This window comes from Ambystoma mexicanum, chromosome 4q (assembly GCF_040938575.1).
Source record: "Ambystoma mexicanum isolate Mex_15411 chromosome 4q, UKY_AmexF1_1, whole genome shotgun sequence".
Taxonomy (NCBI): domain Eukaryota; kingdom Metazoa; phylum Chordata; class Amphibia; order Caudata; family Ambystomatidae; genus Ambystoma; species Ambystoma mexicanum.
Window position 1 is genome coordinate 199,462,081 of NC_090928.1, and position 12,393 is coordinate 199,474,473.

Genomic DNA, 12,393 nt, shown 5'->3' on the forward strand with positions numbered 1-12,393 from the left:
TTGTTGGAATGGTACCCAAGGGGAGAGATTTTTTACTAAATGTGATGCAAATTGTGCATTTTAAAGAATATTTATTCTGCAACACTGGTCAAAACGATTAGCCGCATAGTGAAGTAACTCAAACTGGGCCACATTGGCCAAAAAAGTTGCCAATTTTTGGACAAAAAAGAAAAACTGGCCCACACCAGCATTTTGCGTTTTTGGTTCGGTCATGGGCGTATACGCCAGTCTGGGCCTGAGCATGGAGAGAATGGAGGGAACAAGCGGCTTTCTATCCCTGGCTAGTAGCATGCAACCTGACAAATGTACCCATGCTAGTTACTAGGGATACCTTAACATTCACAGTCAAGTACTAGACATGTCATTCATTAGTTAGAGAAGTTTAAGGACCTCAGAATCTTGGCTTCCCCTCCAAAGAGACCAGACTGGAATGGGATAGGTGCAAACACTGTACCCGAGCCCCATGAGAATAGACAATCTCATTCTTTGTCTTGACTTGGGAATGTAGCAAGAAACAAGGATACTTCCCAATGTCCTAACTTCACTTTGACAAAGGAAGAAGATCTAAAAAGGATCCAATTTAACACCCGGGATCAAGATCAATGAGTGAACACTTGTGTACAGGCGCGTAATAAATACCATATCAAAGTGAATCCAAGCACACTTTGTATTTTTTTTTTTTAAGTAAGTGTTTCATGAGCGCAGGAGTTTGGGGATTTCACACTATGAATTTTGGGTTTCTTGAAGATTAACCAGATCCATGCAAAACCCACAGAATCCTGTTGGCGTAGTCCTAAAAACTAAGCCAGTCTAGAAGAATAAACCCTGCCAAGTGGTCGGTACCATAGGCTTGGCATAGAGACTGCGCACAGCAGAAACTAGGCAGCATGTTCCTGTCTTTGTTTTTAGCGTCCTGCAGTCACCTCGTATTAGGAAAAATAAATCTAAAATTGGAAATTCATTGATTGGCAAAACACTCAACCATGTAAACTATTAAAAAGAAAGTTATAATAACCATGACCAATGGAAAGGCATTCATGTAAACTTTACATTAACTAAACTGTCTACTGATGGACGCCAACTCACCAGGGATGCTTGCAGGAGATATAGGTCCTGAGCGAGACTGGTTGCTTCCAACAGGAGAGCCCACTGGTGAAGGTGAAGGACCGCCAGGGATGCTGGAGAGATGGGGAGATGCATGAGGGGAGAAAGGGGACTGTGCTGGGTTGCTCTGCTCCCCTTGACTGCTTGTAGACCCTGAGACGCTAACAGCTGAGCTTAATGTCGCTTCAGTCCCTGCGGGCAAGTCATCAATGGAGCCAGATAAATCCTGTGGGTGAGAAAGAGAGTGAGGGACATGTTTAGCATCAAAAAACATTAAACAGAAGTCATTAAAACATTGATGGGTGGTCCTGTTGAGCATCAGCTTTCAGGACATCTAAATTACACATAGATGCTGACAAATATACGTTTGACCAATCCAGTTGACACAGGGACTGTGATGGGCACACAGGTGCTGAAAAAGGGAAATATTTTGAACATAAACCTGTGGCAACATCACCAATTATCACAATTCAATATTTGCTTTTAATAGCACCACTACTCATAACACAAAGCACAGGCAAAAAGCACAGCTTGCGCGTCAACAAAGGTGTAGGAAATCTGTAGAACCTTCAACACCAACATGGAAGTTCTGAAGATGAAATAATTAGGGCAAAAAAATATACTTTGGTGCCAATATAAAACAGCCGCTAAATAAATGTCAACATTATTCAGCACTGTGAGGAATTTGCTAATCCCAGGCACCATGGGAAATAATAGCAGTCATACGTGTATTCACTGGCAAAACACACCATGGTGACGACATTCCCCAAATACATTTAGGATGGCAAAAACTCCTCAAATGTAGCAGAACTTTCTAGCAACACTTCCTCGGATGGGGTGAAACGTACTCTAGCCAGTATTAAATGCTTTGGCTGTGAGCTTGGCCTCTGCCACCCACAGTTAAAGATGGAGTGGCAGTTACTAATCAATAAATCAGACACTTAAAATGAATGTCTCTTTGCATGGCCAAATACATCCAATTGATCAGCTGAACATTACATTCTGAAAGCTGGAAGCCTGCCCTAAAAATAAGCCTCGTACAAAGAATCCAGGCAGTATTGGGTTCTAACAAATTTGAGCCCACACAGTTCCATACTTTCTTTGGATGTCGGAATGTTGTGGTGATTAGACTTTCCACAACCAGATTGGGCAGCATCAGCACATCCTCTAGGAAATCCCTGACAATGCTTAGCTCTAGGAGCCTGCTTCCTCTTACCAGCTGAATGGCCAGCTGTGTCTGGCCCTGTGCCAAGCCTGCGCCATCATGCAGCCAGACCTAGATTCGGTCGAGTTCCTTGCCAGGCCACAACCAGTCCCTCACTTGCCCATGTGGAGATCCACTGCATGCTCCTAAGCACTTATCTCGGCACTGTATAGTTCCATGCTATAGCTTCCTATATGGCCTTTGCTCAAAAGGCAGACTCGTCAAGTCCCCACATTGACACGTGGCCTGAGCACCACATTTTACAGCATGCTCGTGCTTACATGATCAGTGCAGGAGTGCTCCCATAGTTCTTCATCTTCCTGCTTGAAAGCAGTCATTGCACACTGCTATTGGTCTATTCATTGCTGTAGGTGGCCTTTGACTTTTGACAGTGCACTTGTTAACCAAAGGGGTTTCTACAAATTCAGTCATTGCTTGTGAACCAAGTGGGCCGACCGGGAATCCCACCCCAAAGCTTTTGTCAATACAAATTTTTGCCAAACTTTTGTTCTATTCTATGCCACAACACTCTTCGCTTTTCCTAGTTAATCATAATGTAATGTTATCCTTGGATGTGCACATGCCCTCTTGCCAACTGTCATGCACACCACACGTCTCAGTAAACGTCAAGAGACTTGAAGACACTTGAAAATCAGCATCTTCTACTGAACAACCAGAATTCAGAAGTTATGGACCTAGCCGTCAAGGCACATCGGAGGGGAAACACAATAACCCGAACGTGGCCACTTTCTAAGAGCACTCTTAGGAGCTTAAAAGTTATGGGAGCTATTTAGCTTCCGCTTGTAGTCTATTGGAGCTTGGTTCGCTTGACACAAACAGCTACCAGGAGCTACTTTCGATTCTCTGGGGCCACTTGTGCAACAGAGACATACCTAGGGGGCTTCAACTCTGGATGCTTGGGAGCTTTAGGGCATATCTGGAGGCATGTATACGTGATGGGTCATCTGGAATGGAGAAAGGATTAAAGCATGTCTCCCCTCTGGAATTTAGATTTGCAACTCGCGATGTACTAGTTCCTCATTCCCCAGAGGTGGCTCTTGCATACTAGGCGAGGCTGGATACCAAGGAGATTTTATTTTTACCTCTTTCTCAACAAATTATGATTTCCTCGAGGAAGCACATAACATGGCCATTTTATACATAACGTGAGCAACCCAACCTTCAGTTTCTTCCGTGCATTACATTTTTTTCTACCCTCCCTTTTAGCTTTCTATTTACCTCATCTTGCTTGTATGTCCGAACTTCACTTTCCATGCTTCCCCCACAAAGTCTAAATGGTAGGAAGATGGGTGTCATCTTTACCAAAAGCATCAACACATTTGGGATTGTATAGGTTAACAGTGGGCCTTAAGTTGAATGCAAAAGTGAGAGACACCACAAACGTAAAGTGAACCAACCACGCCACACTAAACAACTGCCGTCTGCATGCAGTGTCTCCCAGCAATGAGCAGCGTGGGAGAACTCAACGCTATAGAGAAGCACAAAACGACTCAAAGTTACAGAGGGCCAGGTTAAACTACTGCACCTCAAATACGGAAGGGTATGGCACGTCTCATCTATACAGATGGGTGTACATCGTCTCCACTGTAGATGGGTGCAGACCATCTCAGCCAAAGATAGGAGCATAATGCCTCAGCCACAGAGGGGTGTCAACTATCGAGGGATTACCGTGCATGGAGCTCCCGCTATGGAGAGCTGCACGGGTCAGCCAAAGAAGGCAACACAACTTCTCAGCCACAGAAAAACACATGGTCGCAGCTGCAGACGGGTAAACCGTGTTTCACAGCCCGTCATAGCTAAAGAAAGGCCACAGCAATTCCGACGCAGTAGGGTTACGTAGTTTATGGACGCACCGTCTGAACTACAGCACCAGAGCTATAGCGGGGCACACAACATGTACCAGATTGGGATGCACAGCACCTCGCTATAAAGGTTCAAGCTAAGAGGGCACTTCATGGATCATGGTTTCACTGAACGCATGGGGACCAACTATGTTGGTGACGGTGCGCTATAAAAATAGCTTTAACATTTAGCAGTGCGTGGAGAATATCATGGCACCTCTGATTTGAATCAATTTAAAGTCTGGCTTAAATCTCATTTGCTTATGTAACTTTGTTTTCTGTCTGTCGGTATCTTTTAAGCACCACGATAACTTGGGTGAAACTGAAAGCTGGGCTATATAAATGCTAGATAGATGGTTATAGGCAAAATGCTTTAGACGCACAAGGAGGTGCTCGCAGTTTGTTGTTGACAAAGGTGCTTAGCGCTCTCGCCACATACGAGGCAGATCTATCCGATAGACCAGACAGACATGCGCTTTCCCGGACCGCTGTTTAGCACCTGCCGGTCCAGACACCGCCACCACGTCGTCGTCGTCCATCCCTCGCCCCCCATTCCAACACCGCCTGAACTTTCCCATACAAGGGGGTCCCATCAATTTCTGTCCCTTTACCATGACCTTTCACATCTCCTGCATTCAAGACCATATGGTGACACCAACCCAGACTGTTTTGTTCGGAAACGCGAATATTACGCCAATGCATTTTCGGGGGACACGCGCCCTGAAAATACCACTGGTTGCGACAGACACACAAACACCCCCCGCCCCCGCCCTCCATCAAATGCGTGCACTGAACCATTCCCCTGCTTGGGACGGTAGCCTAGATTGCGGACGAATCTTTTCACTCACCTGTGTAACATGCCTTATTCTCCACCCGCTGTTAACACACTGTGAATGATGAAATGGTGTGTATCTGGGGGATCAGAGCAAGCTCAGAAGGTGGCGAGAATAAAAACATCGTTCGACTGTTTGCTGGCGGCTGTGTGCACGGGGGGAGGGGGTCTGGATGCGGGCGGGCAAGGATTCAAGTTCATGTTTCCAGTAGGTCACATTACCAGTTCTCATTTTGCTAATCCCCGCCGGGGCCGTCGTGAATGACAGGTCCCAGGCATTTCCTCAAGTACTGTACATGCCTTCAAGGGATTTCCTCGCAGAGCTGATGCAACTCATTCATAAAGGCAAAAGCGCCCCACGTGATGGCACTCTACAAACTATTAAAGAGAAGGAAAAAAAAGCATGGGGGGGGGAGAAAGGGAGGTGGCAGACGGGCTGGAATTACACAGCAGAAATGAAGCGACTGGCTGACCTGGGCGCCCTTCAGCGCGTCATGTTGCAGACTGTAAACAAAGGGATTCCCTGTGCCCAGCGTACGCCCTCATACGTCAGCACGCACGCAAAGGGCTTCTCGCAAGTAAGTACGGACGGGAACGTGGCATGATGAAGCACTGGGCCGGCACGCCGCTGGTATATACAGAACATTATCTTAATAGTGTTCGTAATTACAATCTTGAAATTAGATGAGCTTTTGACAGTTTCTTTAGCGATGCCAATGTGGTGTTACACCGATTTAAAAAAACACCATTTTTTGGTCACAAAAGTCCCGCAGACTTATTCGAAGGAACAGTCTTCGACTTGGTTGCTTATAAAGGTTACCCGTTTTTACCACCAGTTGTAGTCTAGGTTATTTCAATACACGCTGTAGAGACATGGGCGGGTCTGTGTGGCGTTGCAAAGCAGTTACGCAGGTATTAACAAGCCTGTTTATAAATGAACCCAACTACAAAACGGACTAGGCACACAAACTGTGCACATTCCTGGCTCATAATAGTCGAAGCACTGTAGATTACAAATTTAAGACGGGGCCTAATTTCATCAGTATCTGAAGACCCAAAGTTTACATAGAATGTGGAAAAGGAGGAATGGCAATAGAAACGCATGCTTAAATTGGCCGCAGAAGATAGCAAACTGGGCCGTAGCTAATGAAAACCTAAATGTATTTACCAAAAGCATAACAGCCTTAAAAATGATTAAAGGTAAACTTGCGGGGTGGGGGCACACGTGAACTGACATACAAAAATAGTGATATCTCAGTGACACGCTGCACGAAAGCATGGTACCACTCAATCACTTTGCAAACATTATGAAGACCTGCAGTACATTCTGGCTATTGCCATGAAAATCCTTCACTGGCAACTTAGCCTTAGAACTGCATCAAAGCGCTACGTGCAAACAGTCCTCATTTTGAAAATGTACTCTGATCCAGATTCAACGTGCCACGGCCACCACTCGGCCCGTCCTGCCAAATTATTCGATGTAGATTTCACATACGTAGATCCCACAAAACCTCAATAATTTTAAGAGCAGCGACCAATGAGGCCTTAAAAGGGCCCCATCCTTGCTGCTTTGTTAAACATTCTGTAGAGAGTAAGTCACCAACACACTTTTTGTGTTTCAAGTACCAAAAGATCTAAGTTGTGGGTTCAGAAAAAAAGGGTTCGGCAACATCTCGTTGAAACACAGGCACCTTCAGGCAACGTTGCTTCCATTTATCTTCATGGAGTAGTGTCAGGTCCGCTAATTACGGAAACCAATTTTTGAGAGGTCCATCTCCCTCCTGCAATGCACTTAAAGTATGCTTTTTGGTGACTGTGCCAGGGAAGGAAGATTGATGTGTTAAGAACAAATCCTACCAATCTGTAAAAGTCCTCTCTAACCTGTTTGGCAGCTGCAAACAAGACTTTCAAGACCATGCTGTGGCTGGGTCCTGTGTGCAGAAAAGGGAAGGTTCACAAAGAAAGAAAAAAAAGATATTTCTAAGTTTGCACAATATCGGGGGAAAACAAACTGCAGTGTAAAGCCTCCCGTTTGGTTAAAAAAAAATCCATTATGGTCACAGCAGTATGAATGCGTAACTTAATTATCACCTATAAGTGTAATATTTTTTGGGCAGTTCCTCATCCCATTATCCCTTTCTCACTTTAGCAAAACAAATATTGTCACATTGTCATTTGGCTCTTAACAAAAGGGGTTAGCTGCTTACAATATGCTCCGCTTTTGAAATATAACTAAAGTAAGGCACTGGTAAGTTAAGCCATTTGGCCACACTCACACAAGGTGGTCACGTGGGGAAGTCAAAGCTGGTTAGAACACAGGTATCTTGATTTCAGTTACCACCTTAGGCACTCGACCACAGCTCTTTCACCAAATTATCAACTTCAAAGTCATGTCAGAAATTTTTGGGTGTTCTTATGTGTAATTAATTTTTCTTTTTATAATAATCTGTTTACCTAAAGCAACTATACTATCTATTACTAATATTATATTATATTTGTTTAAGATTAGGTGTGAAAAGCTTATGCTATAACAAGCCTATAATTAACTAAATGCAAAATAAAATATGTTACATCACAGCTGAAAATGGTCCGAGCCAAAATAAGCTGCCATGCTATTCTCTGGCTGAAAGAACATGGGTGTAGTATTTCCACGGTCGGCAGAAGATATGCGGGTGTGCCTATTTCAAAATTATGTTTGAAGCCCCCGTGCCTATAGTAGGGAAAACCCACCTGCACTTGTCAACTAAAATGCATCCATCTGGTGTAGTTTAAGTTGATCATTTGGGAAAGCCGTGGAAAAATGATAAATATGGTTTTGAGCCACAGGCAGTTTGTATCCCAGGAGTACCCATTTCTATTACACAATACACAGAATGTAAACTCTTACTTCAGTGAAACTTAAGAGACTTTGGTTGGGAAGCAGTTGTGCGTACATGGTGATCGAGAATATATTTTCTAATGCAAATGCCCTTTTTTTTTACTATTAGAGCTACATAACATGAGCCCCACCCTACACTTCATTAATATCCACCCATTTTCGATGCCCCATACCGAAGAGCGGACGGCAGGGGTAAAAGCGGTCAGTAATTATATGCTTTTCTGAGAGATCCATCTTTAGTTAGCAAAATCCTGTTTAAAGTAAGATTGCCTTTAGTTGGTGAAAATTGATGCCTCTTTGGAGAATGTGCATACCATCAGCCCCGCTTTGGGGCTGAATTCTGTGTCAAAATCAAGCATAAAGAGCAAGATCACACAGTACAAGCCCTGGCTCAGGGATGTTACGAGATCTCTGGGGAAACCTCTGCTGTGGGCCCCAGAACAGGGAACCTCAACATATCCACTAGTAATTTGTAAGGATCACGATGGTAGGGAAATTGGGTGGTGTGAGAGTGTCCAGTCCCATTCATATGAACTTCACTCCCCCAAGGATGCAGGTAAGGGGATAAGATGTAAGAGTGCTCATGCTCTCTTGATCTGCTTACATGATGGACAGTAGTCAGATATATTGAAGGAAATAGTCTTGGTGCCCTACAAGCAGCAAACCTATTCACCTGCTGGACAAATAAACCAAAATAAGAGCAGGATGATCGTAAACTGTTTCATAACTGTGCCAGCACAGCAAACATAGGTTTTTAAATATGGTATGTAATGCAATGCCAAACATCACCTTCTCTCCTGTCACACCTGAAGTTACCAGAGTTGTCCGTTCCATGAAGTTCCCTTCTAAACAGGGCACCCCTTGCTCATCAAGGGCAATCAAGGATAACATTGGCTCTCTTGCCCCTGCTCTCACTGATTTCTGCAATCGCTCCTTTATCACTGGATCTTTCCCCTGCCCCCTCAAGCACTCCCTTGTGCGCCCACTCCTGTAAAAACCTTCCTCTGAACCTATCTGCACTGCCAGCTATCGCCCAATCTCCATAAACCTCTTCCTGGGGAAGCTACTTGAGAAACTGGCCTTGATCCAACTGAACTTGTGGGAGGACTCCACAAACATCAATCTGCATTCCGAGCATCCAACGGCACGGAAACTGCTCTTCTGAACACCCGTGAAGAACTGCTTGCATCTCTGGACTCCCAACTCCCCAGCTGTCCTTATCCTTTTCGATCTCTCCTCTGCATTTGACACAGTTAACCATTCCATCCTCATATAAAGGCTCCACAATACACTTGTTATCTCGGAACGGGCACTGGATGGGCTGTCGTCCTTCCTCACTAACCGCTCTTCCCAAGTCATCCTGGGCCCCTTCTCTCCTACTTCCATCTTCAGATGTGGTGTCCCCCAGGGCTCTATACTCTCCCCCTGGCTCTTTAACATCTACCTTGCTCTCTTTGCAAGCATCACCCCCACTTTATCCTCCAACTTCCAGAGTTACGCAGAGGACACAGCTCTTCTTCAGACTCCCTGCTGACCCTCTTGCACCCTCCTTTATCCCGGACTGCCTTTCTGCCATTCATTCCTGGTGGGCCTCCAATGATCTCTGCCCCAACGACTGTAAAACTGAGATCCTTCCCATTGGGACCCCTGCTCACTCCTCCTTCCCTTCTTTCTGGCCTTCCTCCTTGGGCTCTGCCCCTGCACCTTCAACTGAAGCTAGACACCTTGGAGTCCTCTTAGAGTCCTCTCTTTCCTTCCTCCCTCACGCTCAGGACATTGCCAAGAAGTCCAACAATCAGCTCTTTCTTCTATAAGGAATTTTACCTTTTCTCACTTCCCCTCAGAGGCTCAATGTGACTCAAGCCCTGGTTCTCTCTAGACTACTACTGTAACAGCCTCCCCCTGAATCTTCCTTCTTCCACTCTGCAACCCCTTCAGCTTATCCAGAATAGGGCAGCAAGACATATCCTTGGCCTTAAGCCCAAGGACTGCATCTCTCCTGCACTAAAAAGTCTTCACTGGCTCCCAGTTGCTGCACAGATTAACTTAAAATCCCTCTGCATTATCCGCAAGGCTGTCTGGGCCCGGGGACCACACAATCTTCAACTTTATCTCACTAAATACTCTCCCTCTAGACCACATCGCTCCTCTCGCACCAACTCTTTGTTTGTAAAACGGTTTGCTAAAAAAAGGGTAAGGGTCGCTCACTTTCCTCTGCGGGGTCCCTCCTTTGGAATAGCCTCCCCCAGCGCCTTGAGCAGGATCTTCTCAAATTCTGAAAGCTCCTTAAGACTTTCCCCTTTTCCTCCTCCTCCTCCTCCTCCTCCTCCTCCTCCTCTCCTCTGCTAATCCCATAGTTGCTGAATAGGTGTCCTTGGCCCTTATGCATCTTCGGGCCTTGCCCTCCCACACCAGTTCTTCCCAGCTCCTGTTTTTACCACACCACTTTGCATCTGCACACCCTCTGCTCTGGAGACTCACACTTACACCTCCCAAGCCTGTAGAACTCTGCATTCCTAGCACTTCATCTATGACTCACCTAGGAGTGCGGACTACCCAGCACCTAGCCTTCTTTCCCTCTTCCTCTCTGCACTTGCACGTTCTGAATACTCACAAGGCATAGTAGGTTCGTCCTGCTTCCTCTTCCCCTCTGCTCTGAAATATTATTTTGTATGCATTTCCCACTCTCCCCCTCTCCCTGCCATGTGGGCGCTTTGAAACAGTAAATTCTTATTGTAAATGCGGCTAGCAGGCAAACAAATAAAATGTAGATGCGACAGACAGTATTATAGAAACGAACCACAGCGGTCGAAATTGGAATTTACAAAGCAGGCGGTTGGCTGTAGTTCCTGGGTATCAGGATTTTCCTCCGACAAGGAGTTACTCATGAGCAAGGAGCTATCTAACTTCCAAATGAAATGCAACTACAACTTTGTGTACAGTATATGACCATTTATATTGACATCCCTTCAGGAGTTCACTGATACACCTTTTATGCACATTGCCAGACACAGAGTGAAGTCCAGGTAGGTATATTTGTGTTCACCACAAGGCTTGCAGAGCCAAAAGTAGCTCTAGGAAGCTGTGGGTGTCATGCTAACCAAGTTCTTCTAGGCGCTATCTAGGAGCTAAATAGCTCCCTGCAATTTCGAACCCTACACCAAAATACTAATTCTGCGCAGGCTATATTTCCAAATAGACAAAAGAAACACTGTAAAACTGATTGCCACACTACAGGAACCATTTAATCAAAGGTACAGAGAAAGGCGACCTCATCTACTCAATTAAGACAAATCACTACCATTTGCACATTTGCATTTTTTTGTTCGCTTTTTCTAATGCCTGTGGCCATTTCCCTCTCCTTTAGGTTGCCCCTTGACATGTGCATGACCTTAACTGCTTTCAGCGTTTTGTCGTTACTGCTTCCACATGAATTAGCCTCGTGCATCAATGTTTAAGGGCGCGAGCGATGTAATTGGGAGTAAACTTTAAGACTTTAGCTGGCTTTTCATCTGCAGACTCGCACAAAGAAAGCCGTGACGGCTATTCTTGCACCCCAGGTTGTTTTCAAGCCTGCTTTCAATACCAATCTGTCTACAATGCAGGGCTTTAACTGCCTTCCAAAGCCTGGCTGGTCGCATAGTCTAGACAGCAAATGAGCTAACAGCCTTACACTTCCTGTGTAACTGGAAAAACAGACATTCCCGGGAATTAGAGGTCAGCAGAAAAGGCTCTCCATGCACTTACTCAAGCCCCCAGATCGAGCTTACGATTTCCCGAGCTACTTCACCGGGCTCGCTAGCCGTGAAAGAAGAGGCCAAAACTACTAGCGAGGCTCGCCCAATCTATTTTGCCGATAGGTCCTACACAACAGACACTTGGAACGGTGGTTTGTATGCATATTACACTCGGGTGGTTTGGATGTAATGAGCCACGATGCTAGTCGCAATAGTTTCAATGGAGTTCTCCTACCAATGATTTAAATCAACTGACACCCAAATCATGAACGACCCTCGCTACAGGTAAGCAGAAAATGTAGGTTCCATTTTAGTTTACAATTAACAGAGCAGAGCGCGCTTACATCAGACAATTGCACATAAGTGCCTACATTTTGATAGGGTGCCTAACTTTCAATACTTTTTTTTTTTAAACCGGCTAGTCGCCCAATGTCATCCATTCGTATTTCCCAATTGCGTAGCAAACTGCTTTTCGCTTTAAAAAAGATCCTTTGTTTTTCAACATGAGGAATAGTATAATGAATGTGTTTTATAAAAACTTTTCCCACAGCAAACAAGTTAATTCAGCGTTATATTCCCTAATTAGGGCTCGCAAAATCTACTAGCCCACTAGCATTGGCGAGTAGTTTTTATGAAGGGCGAGTACCATTTGCATGATACTCGACCTTACCGGTGAGTGTAGGGGTGTTAGAAAATTATTTTTCATTTGCTGCAAACACACCTTGCAGTAAACGGCAAATCTAAGTTTCACTGTTCATGCTTAACAGCACTGCACC

General features: G+C 45.0%; 1 protein-coding gene across 4 annotated transcripts in view; it reads right to left on the reverse strand.

Annotated features, from left to right (window-relative positions):
- The window catches only part of ARID1B (AT-rich interaction domain 1B), a 1,170,625-nt gene that overhangs the window by 397,456 nt on the left and 760,776 nt on the right, over window positions 1–12,393 (reverse strand). For all 4 annotated transcript variants that reach the window (XM_069607734.1, XM_069607732.1, XM_069607733.1 and 1 more), the window contains one exon: window positions 1,087–1,330. In XM_069607734.1, the coding sequence (XP_069463835.1) occupies window positions 1,087–1,330 (244 nt within the window). The remainder of the gene's footprint in view (window positions 1–1,086; window positions 1,331–12,393) is intronic.